Here is a 10,625-nt window from a genome sequence, read left to right as displayed (position 1 = left end):
TCGGTCCCTTCTTATACGGCGCGGGCCCCGCCTCCTGCCCCTGACGGGGAACGAGTTATTCCCGGCACCCCCGGGGACCCGGGGGCGGGAGCGGGTGGGGTGCGCGGCCGCGGAGGCAGGGCTCCCGCCGCGGAGAGCTGCCACCTCCCGGCCGAGGGTGGCCGCCGTCGGGGACGGCCCCCGCCACGGGGACGGGACGGTGCGGGCGCCTCTCGGGCTCCTGCCGCCCTCCCTGCACCGTCCCGTCCCCGGGGAGTGCTGCCGGTACCGGACCCCTGCTGCCATGGCTGAGCGTTAATTTTCCCTTTTCCACCCGGGCCAGCGGGAAAGCTGGCTGGAAAGGCTCATTTTACCCCTCTACCACCACGACGCTTCATCCCCCCACGCAGTTCCCCAGCGGCGCCTTGGATGAAGCGATACGGGAAAGATGCTGCCTGCCCCACGCGTGTCTCTGTGTATCACCCGAGCGCCCTCCCGAGGCTCCGCTACCCCCTCTGTAGCACGGGAAGCTTCACCCGAGCAGGATGTAAATCCACCCCCTTCGGTGAGAGGGTGGCCGCTTGGTCTTCTTGCAGGACGCTCCGGTGGGAAAGGGATGTCTGAGGCATCTTTAGCTACTTCATGCTGTCTGCGTGAAGTTATACCTCTTTTTAAAAACTTGCATTAAGTAATTACGCATGTCGTCCTCTCCTCCTTGCATCCCATAAACTATTACTATTAAATTGGCAAGCATCAGAGAAATGAAAATACTTTAATTTAAAAGATGTGAAATGCACAAATTTTCTAGTTCCTGACAGTTTCTAGAAGCCTGGCTTCACCCCCAAATGCTCCACTGACTGAATTATAAAAGAAACATGTAATAAAACACCCTTAAAAATTATTTTTTAAATATTTATTTATTTTCCCAGAAGACCCCTCTAGATTTACGATAGGACTATCCCAGGCGCTGACTTCCCAGCCCGGCACTCAGCTGATGCTGTTGGCATAAAGCTGTGCCCTGCAGAGTACGGTGCCACTCATCCCAAGGTGGCTTTCTGGGGATCGTGGGTACGTGCCGGTCATGCCGGGCCTGCTGCCTCTCTCTGGGCAGAGCTCCATCTGCTGCTACCGCAGCTGTTGCAGTACCGCAGCTGTTTATCACAGGGGTGTGTATTTTAGCATAAGTAGTTGGGAACAGGACGGGTACATGCTCTCCCCTTGGATGTAAACTCCTCGTGGGAAGGCTTATGGGATCAGGGTAAGTGTGCTGTGTCTGGCAGGTGAGGTTTTGCATCTGGCAGGTAAGATTTCACTTCGAGAGGCCTTCCTTTTAACTCTAGTGCTACCATTTACTCCACAGAGATGTTAAGTTTAAATAAACTTGATTTCCTTTCTCACCAGAGTATTGATCACACAGGCACCAACCACTGAACTTGACAGCGACACAAAAAGTGGTTGGTTGGGGTTTTTTTTCACATTGTCAAAAAATAATGTACCCAAAACCCATTTACATGTTATTTTCTGCCCTCTAGTGCTGGGGTCTATTCGTGTTGCAATGACTCTGCAGAACCTGCCCCTGGCCCGGCCTGGCCTGGCTGTCTAGCAGGGAACTAGGACCATCATGTTCCTGAACCCTTTTTCTCTGCATGAAGTATAAAGGGTTGGGTGCATGAGGCTTAGGAAGGTAGTTCAGAAGTGTGAAGCAGCCTGATATCTGATGTCTCTCCTCTTGCTCTGTGTCAGGGTCCATTGATTCCTGGAAAGGGATACATGTCACCCACTTTAGTCATGAAATTATGATTTTCCTTGGAAAGAACCTAATTTAACTGTTTGTGTGTGTGGAACTGTTATGCTTTCAGCTCACTGAAGTCCTTAGCCCAAAGGGCAGCTGGTTATCAGCCAGTGTTGGCATGCCACTGTGCCAGCCTGAACAGTCTCATTTAATAGCCATCATGTGTTACTCGAAAAAACAGATGCGATTCCCAGCCAGGTCACCGGGTCTCTGCTGGGCATCTTTGCCACATGGCAATTAGATTCTCAAAATCCCTCAGTAAAATGCAACATCTGGGTGTGGAACCCCTCTGTAAACCTCGATATAAGCGACCTGTATCACACTTAAGCCTCACCATGGAGGGTACAGCTTTGCCTATGGGGGACTTGGAATTGTGTTCAGAGCTTGTGGTCAGACCTGTCAATGCTTGTCCCGCAAAACCAAGTGGCGACAGCCATTCCCTGGAAGATAAGTTGGTTGTGTTTGTTGCTGAGTCTGAGATGCGTGATTTCAGGAGCACATTTGAAGGGGTTCCCCCTTGTGCCATGCAGGGTGTGAAGTCCTGGGTGGGGTGCTACACCTGCAGTGAAGAATCCAGGAGCATGTGAGCAAGTGATACTTGTCATTTACCAAAGCACTAGGCTGAAGAAAGGATGATATCCATGTTCTGCTCTTTCCTGGGGTAGATTTGTCTGCCATTTCAGCAGCTGAATCTGTTCCCATCTGCATAAGTAATTTCATGAGCAGTGAAGTACAGACAAGATCTTGATTCCCTCATCCGTCCTGCTGAGTACCTGACCCCCTGAATCATGGCTTGTCTCTGGGATCCAGAAATTCTAAACAGCAGTAAGAAGCATTTGAGCATCTGAATTTCAGAGTAAATTTTTTAAAACTTGCTTGGGGTTCCTGCTCCAAATCAAGCAAAGCATTTAAACCTGGTGAGAAAGGACAAGAAAACTTTCTCTAAGAAGCAGAGAAAAGAGGAAGCTTTAATTTGGTCTGGAGTGCTGGCTGTAAATCTCAGAGAAGCACCAGGACCCTGAGCCCTTCAGGGACAGCAATTAAATCACACTGTATTTCTGACTAGTTTTTCCTCATAAATAGGGGACAGGCCACTTGTGGAAGGTAAGGAAACAGTGCAATGCCTCAGCCTAGCTTTAATCCTCCCTGAACTCCTCCCACCATGATCACCTCTGGCAACCCAGCCAGATGTGCAGGACTTTTTGGGACAATGGGGCTAGGAGCATGGCACAATAAGGCTGGTCCTAGGGAGCCTACAGAAGAGCCCTTCTCTGCTTTTGAGGTTATGAGGATGAGCAGCACCAGCAGGACACCAGCTCCTGGGCAAAGAGTCAGCTAACAAGGGGGAAAAAGAGAAGAGGTGGTTTGCTGTGTTTCTCTCCCCCCTCCAAGAAGCAGCAGGAGTGCAAGGATCATTTCATGCATCAGCTAGAAGCCAGGAATGGTACTTGGGGGCTGACCAGGGAATGGGACATGCAAATGCGGAGGTGCAAGTTGTTTGGGGAGAGTCAAAAAACCTGTCAGCACACTCGTAGGTAGGGACAGTACCTACTTGAGGTTGGTGTTGGCTCTCCTCAGCCAGTGCAGTAACTGCTGGGCAGACCCTCCCTGTCCGCTCATCCCACTTCTGGTGGGGCTTGTGCCTCTCCCTTGTCCTGAATCACTGTAGCAGTATTTTGCTTGTCACTTGTACTGTACTTGTACATCGTTGCACAGATCCAGCCTGTGGCCACACTATTCTTAGCAGCTGAACAATTTGATGATAAATGAAAGGAATTTTCTTTTTAGCTCTTTTAACTGGAGCTCTGTGTTTCAGCTCCCTGTGGGTGTTTAAACTCTGGTGGTATCAACCTGGGCTGGGTTTGTTCAGCTGCACCTGTGGCTGCTGAGCTGCTGAATTACATTGTCCATACACCTGGGCTCCCAAAAGGCCAAGTGCCAATGCAGCTAAATGCCTCAGACTCTGTGCTCCTTGTTTTCTCACACTCTTTGGTGGATGCTCTGAACCTTTTCCTGATACATGTTTTGCATGAGTTTCAATCAGGGACAAAATTCATGTGATCAGATTCACAGCTGCATTTTCTGCCTAATCAAATTAAATCTTGCATGCTATAATTTCCTGTGAGTGAAATGGACAAGTAGGCTCAATGTAACCCTCTCTTGTCCCATCAAAAAAGCAAAAAACCCCATCCTGCAAATATGTGGAAACTAACCAAATCTCCCCCAGCCCTTATAGCCACTGCTTCATAGAATCAGAATGGCTTGGGTTGGAAGGGACCTTAAAGATCATCTAGTTCCAAGACCCTGCCATGGACACCTTTCACTAGACCAGGTTGCTCAGAGCTCCATCCAACCTGGCCTTGAACACTCCCAGGGATGGGGCACCCACAACTTCTCTGGGAAACCTGTTCCAGTGTTTCACCTCCTCATTTTTAATCTAAACCTACCCACTCTCAGTTTGAATCCATTCCTCCTTGTGCTGTCACTACAGGTCCTGCTGAAAAGTGCCTCTCCACCTTTCCTATAAGATCCCTTTAGGCACTGAAAGGGCACAATAGGGTCTCCCTGGAGCCCACTCTTCCTCAGGCTAAACAATCCCAGCTCTCTCAGCCTGACTTCACAGGAAAGGTGCTCTGGCCCTCTGATCATCTCTGTGGCCCTAAAAACTTCCCAAACATTTTTGCAACAAAAAACCCCTCTAAACACTGTATTCTGGATACTTGTTAGTGTGACGTAAGGAGTAGCTCTTTGGTAGCTTTGCTACAAGACCATTGACACCATTCAGTGATGTGGGTGGCTGCCAGGGTGCAACCTTTCTGCATAGGTGCCATTTCTTAAAGGCAGCATAGCTTAAAAATTGAATTTTTGAAGCCCATATAATTTCCAAATGAGGCACAGTATTAATAAAATGATGCAGCAGACCCTCATCCTCTGCACTTGTGAGGGAAAAAAGGGTTTTAAAGCAGCGGTAATAAATGCTTACTTTAATTCCTTGATTTTGCAAAAACAAGAAGTTTGGGGAGAAGTGACTCTCTATATAGATAGAGACATATATAGATGTTTACTTTGGGAAGTAGCTGGCCAAACCCTTAAGTGTGAGGCCAGAAGAGCCGTAGGAAATTCCTTACTCCATGGCTGAATACAAGCCCAATTCATTGTTTTTGTGGAAAGCTCGTAGGCTCCTTCCCATGCCCAAAGATGTGCTGGTGCTGTATCACATCTCAGTCATTGACACCCTAAGATAACATTTAAACTGGGCAACAGTGGTGGGGACTAAGGGAAAATCCTGAACATGAGAAGCAGCATGCAGGAACCTCTTTATCACTTGGGAAAAGAGACTCCAGGCTGCAGCTGCAGAGCAGTACTGTTCCTCTGGGTTCAGCAGTACTGTTATTCTTAGCTAGAGGGAAATTTTAAGATTGGCAGGGATGATAAGGATTAGCTTAAATATGAATATCATTCTATACACTTAGAAAAATGTAGTGAGAATATATGCTAATGTTTTATATAACTTTTTAGGTGCAACTAATGGATTTCCAGATACAGTGCCCATCCATCTGGTTATTTAATCTGAGAAAGAAATATTCTCCTGTACTTGTGAATAGTTCCCAAGTTTTGTTTTGCATGAGACCTGATGCAGTCTCTGACTCTGAGCTTCACATCATCTTGTTCTTTTCTGGAAGCCAAATAAACCCGCCCCATAAAGCACTGAGCCCAGTGACTTGAGGTTTGCATTGCGTCAGTACTTTCCTTTCTGCTTCACAGGCTGGCTCCAGCCTTTCCATTTAGCTGCTGCATTTTATTGAGAGCAGTGCTCTTCAGTCAGGATTGGGGATGGCAGCTGCCATTTACATATGTTGGAAGTTATTTCCAGGCTCATTCAGCTGCATGGGGAGAGCTCTGTTAGGGAAACTCCACTTGCTTTGCATAGTATAGATCTCTGCTCGTAAAAACACAGCAGCTTCATGCTTTGCTCCTCAGCTGACACACGAGCTTGACAAATACATCATTAAGGACTGGTGTAGCTGAGGCTTTCCACTATTGCACTTATTTTAGGGCCAAGATGGAGCTTTTAACTATTTAAATTGTCATAGACAAATTCTAAGCCCATTTGCACTGTCAGGGTCACTTTTGCCTGTTTCACAGGGGCAAGGCCTTTTGCTATGGACTTAAGGGAGCAGAAGGCACTCAGCAGGGGTCATCTCCAGCCCCCCTCCCCTGGAAGGACCAGGCTGCACTTCAGCCCCAGCCTCTTCCACAAGACCAAGGAAGAAGGCCTGCTGCGCACAAACATCTATTGGTGCTGAGGATATCAAAAGTCCTACAAGAAGAACCTCGTTAAACTATAAACCTAAACTTTGTCCTCTGCGGTACAGGTCAAAGTACCTAGTAAATATCTAAGGTATGTGCCAAAAGTGCCATTTAACACCTCTTATGACCAGCCACTTGATTTCTAAATGTCCCCTTGCCTTTTCATGTTGTTATTTTATTGTGCTTTAAACTTTCTTATATTTTAGAGTGACAGCATGAAAGCTAGAGCACCTCACCTGACTAAGCTTTAGTCATAAGACTACTGTCTTAATTGATAGCAGAGATTAAAAGAATAAAATACACCAAGACATCTTACTGAAGTGTATATAAAAATAGATTACATCAAACACTTTTATGAAAAAAAGCCCCACATTACTGTCCACCAATTATCATGTCCACAAATGGATAAACATGGAAGCTTTCTGCAATTGAAGTGCGCTAAATTAACTTTTGAAATAAGGTATACAGCTGAAAGTTTATTTTTATTTCTAAATATATTTCCTCTACAAAAATACACCTAAACAATATTTTTTGTTAATAAAGTCTGATAAAAATATTCTGAATTTCTCAATTTATAACACTATTGACACAAACACTTGAGTATATTTATTAAGATGGAAGCAGGACAAATAGCATTTGTTGCTGGAAAGTATTTGAAATGGAAAAATCCTCTCCCTGTCCAGTAGGCCTCAGCAATCTTCCCCATTCTGAGTTTTTCATGGAACTGTATCCAGGAGGCTCTGCTCTCCAGCTGACAAGATTCATTTGAGACTGGTGCCAGCAGGAGACATGGCCCTCAGCAAAACCAGAACTGCTCCACCACCACGGAGGCAGGAGGGAAAGCTTCTAGGCAGTGAAAGGGCAAAGACTCATTTTTATTACACCTTTTATGATAATTATTAAAAGCCTCAATGGAATCTATATCCTACAGTGAATTCTGGGTAAAATACAATGTACTATTTGAGAGAACTCTTTCTCTCTTGCTGTCTGTGCTGCACTTGCCCCCAAGGTTACCTGATGCCATGGTTTAACCCTGGCTGGCAACTCAGCCCCACACAGCCGCTCCTCACTTCCCTGCAGTGAGAACTGGAAAAGTGAGAAAACTCACAGTTTGAGATAAAGACAGCTTACTAGGTAAGCCGTGCAGAAGCTGTGCACACAAGCAAAGCAACTCATTCACCACTTCCCATGGCCATGCAGGTGTTAAGCCATCCCCAGGAAAGCCAGGCTAACAGTGGCTTGGGAAGACAAACACCATCACTCTGAACATCTCTCCCTTTCTCCTTCTTCCCCCAGCTCTATATGCTGAGCAAGACACCGCATGGTATGTGATAACCCTTGGGTCAGTTGGAGTCGTGTATCCTGGCTGTGCACCTCCCAACTCCATGGCACTCCTCAGTGTGTGAGAGGCAGAAGAGGCCTTGTCTCTGTGCAAGCCCTGCTCAGCAACAATAAAGCATCCCTGTGTTATCAACCGTTTCCAGCACAAAGCCAAAGCACAGCCTCAGTCTAGCTGCTCTGAAGGAAACTAACTCAACCCCAGCCAAACCCAGCATACCCGAGAACTGGCTGTCAAAGAGAAAGAGCTACACCTGGCACAAGCTCCACACTTCGGCATAAGCAAATTCCAAGTGCATTAGCCATGCCTGTGCTGTGCTGCAGTTATGGCAAGAAGCTTCCAGCACTCTACTGTGGTGGCATTGACTATTTTTGGCTTTGGTCAAACAAATAATTTGGAATTAATACAACATGACAAGTGCATACTTCCAAAGGACAAAGATAACAGAGTACAAACCTCTAATTGCTAAAAAAAAAAAAATATCTGCTGGAACAGTCTCATCTATACATTATCCAGTAATGAAATAGTTGTTCAGATACTTTAGATGTTATTTAGAGTTTAAAGGCATTTTCTGTTTAATTTCCCCATGCGTTTCACGGATACTACTGATACAAAAATCTTCTAGTTTTAATTACAAATAATATGTGCCTGCAGAATGGTTTTAGTTGATTGTCATCAAGGTCTCTGTAAAAGAAAAGTACAGACTTTCACTACATCACTACATGGATGCCCACAAGTTTGCAGGGTATGAATTTGTGCTTTCTGCTGAGGGGTCCCAGTGCCTTTCAAATAAATCTTCAAGTTCTATAGCCTCTCGAGTTCTTTCTACATTGATTTTAATATGAAGGCAATAAAGCTGCTTCGTTACAGAACTACATACAAGAAAAATAATTAAGAAAAAAAATCACTGTTTGAATACAGCTTTAATACAAAAAATTTATACTCTCTATTAGTCAAGTTAATCGATGATAAAAGCAGTTAAGAGGTTTTTTTCTTTTTTCCTTAAAATTCTGATCTAGTTGCAGCTATGTATTAGGATACAGGTCCCTTGGCAGACTGGGCTTTAGAGAGGAGGTCCTCACATCCAGGGTTCCCATCCTTCCCAGACTCTGCCAAGAATATTGGGGTCTGTCGCTTGATCGATGAGGCATCTCACTTGGGTCTCCTCTGAAAGTCCATCCTCTGGCTCTTTGGCTCTGATATCATGACTGGCATTACCACGAGCCACAGCTGCAAAATCTTTATAACAAGGTAACTTCTCATGGCCCAGGCGTAGTTCGTCACTGAAATTGAGAACACAAAAATAAACTCGTACTAAAGGAAACAAGCAAAAAATCTGAGATGGATTTTTAAATACAAAACAGCAATGGAAAAATAAAGCTGCCTGAATTGAGATTAAGATGTGGAGACTGTGGAAGAGCTGCAGAAGGCCTGGCCAGCAAAGACTGGTGATTTCAGGTGTCTTTTACTAGTGGGTATTTACCATGAATATGTCAATCTTGTCAGAGGTCTCTAGGTGAAAGAGGGATGCAGAAGTTCACATCCAAGCTGTTGATCTCCTTACCTCCCCTTCTGATTTGTGCCTGTAACAAGTATTTTGCTGTCTCTTCCAGTTCAGCCTTGACCGCAAAGGGGACTCCTCCCAAGTCCTGCACTTTTCAGTATTTGTATGGTTTTAAAACAGGCTTGCTTTCTTTGCTTTTTTGTCTTTCCCTTGATTAATCCAAAATGTCTTTTTAAAAGAGGATGGAAGGGATTAATTGTACTTTTAAACTGAACTTTAAAGACATTCTCGCTTGAGCCAGACTTGACTAGACTGACATAAATAACCTGAAAATGCCGTCAGATTTGAATGTGATGTTTTTGGGAAGCAGCTTACCTCCATGCCTCCCCTACAGCTGGTTCAAGTTCCATTTAAAGTAATCCTTCAGCAGAAGCATATATTGATTTAAATCTTACCCCTATTGATTTAAATATTACTCCTAGTCTAAAAGTCATGGAGACAAAAATGAGGAAAAGTAGGCTGGGCAGTGTGAGATTAAGCAGGCTGACAGGGTGGGGAGATGTTTCTTGCCAGGAGCAGTAAAACTGCTCAGAGGCCTGAGCTGGAGCAAGAAAACTTGTGGGGAGATATCTGGTGTTTTGGCTGGCAAGGTGATTCAGAGAGCTTGTATACAGACCAAAATGATTCTGACAGAAGTTTTGTTGAAATTTTGTCCTGTCTCTTTTTTTTTCCTAGCCACTATTCTATCCAAAGAGAACAAAATCTGACACAGGAGCCTGCCAAAGCTCTTAGTAGAGCAGTTTAAAGCAAAAGGAGAGCATCTTACCAAGTGATTATTGCTGGATTGGCACCTGTAAGCTTTCTTCTGACATAGTTGACTTTTTGCAAAGGGTACCAGTTTACTTCAGATGTGTTTATTTCCTTAATCCACGTGCCTCCTTTTTTCAGCTGTCTCTCTTCAAAGTTCTAAAGAGAAAACAAATTTGCCCTATTTGTCATAAATCATAAACTTAAAAAAGACTTTCAAGCTGCCAGATCATAGCAAGTCAAGCCAGTAACTCTTAACTGTATATGCAATGGAGGACAAAGTAGTGAGATAATATTTAGCTTGTCTATGACTTAAATTTAATTTACAACCGAAGTTACTGAAGTGCAACTACCTTCAGTTTTCTCTGTAATTATTAATTTGATATATACAGTGCTGATGTAAATTTAAGAGGCTCAATGCAAACAGTTGAAAATATTAATGCTGCTGCCACATGCTACTATTCTTTGTGCATCAATATAGAATTCTGTCATGGTAAATACTTTAAGTTCAGTTTCTCTGAGAACTTAAAAAACCAAAGAAAGATAAAAGGAGCACTGTGAGTGTACATCTAGAAATACTTCCTTTTTGATCAGTTTTATTCTTAGTACAGTTTAAGAATATTCACACGAAAAAATAAAAAAAAGAGGAAAAACCCCACCTTCCAGTCCAAAGAAGGCTCCTTTACAAATACATCCATTGTGCTGATGAGGAGATCTGGATCTGAACGATAAGCCCTTAGGGCATGCACCATCACACTATAAATGAGTCCCCACTCTTTCACTGGCATCATCAGATTAACAAACTGTCGAGTCAGGCGAAAAGGCATCAACTCTGGCACACCCAAAAACTAGCAAAGGGGAAGGACAGTCAAAACAAAACAAGAAATAAGAAG

At 44.5% G+C, this 10,625-nt stretch overlaps 1 protein-coding gene across 2 annotated transcripts in view; it reads right to left on the bottom strand.

The window, feature by feature from the left end:
• Positions 1-8,325: 8,325 nt before the first annotated feature.
• PRKDC (protein kinase, DNA-activated, catalytic subunit) overlaps positions 8,326-10,625 on the bottom strand; it is an 83,998-nt gene continuing 81,698 nt past the window's right edge. For both annotated transcript variants that reach the window (XM_032703885.1, XM_032703896.1), the window contains 3 exons: positions 10,392-10,580; positions 9,752-9,891; positions 8,326-8,704 (listed from right to left, as the gene is read on the bottom strand). In XM_032703885.1, the coding sequence (XP_032559776.1) occupies positions 8,500-8,704; positions 9,752-9,891; positions 10,392-10,580 (534 nt within the window). In that variant the 3' untranslated portion in view covers positions 8,326-8,499. The remainder of the gene's footprint in view (positions 8,705-9,751; positions 9,892-10,391; positions 10,581-10,625) is intronic.

This window comes from Chiroxiphia lanceolata, chromosome 1, assembly GCF_009829145.1.
Source record: "Chiroxiphia lanceolata isolate bChiLan1 chromosome 1, bChiLan1.pri, whole genome shotgun sequence".
In the NCBI taxonomy this organism is placed as follows: Eukaryota; Metazoa; Chordata; class Aves; order Passeriformes; family Pipridae; genus Chiroxiphia; species Chiroxiphia lanceolata.
The sequence above is the reverse complement of the archived record's forward strand: the minus strand, read 5'-3'. Positions and strand labels throughout refer to the sequence as shown.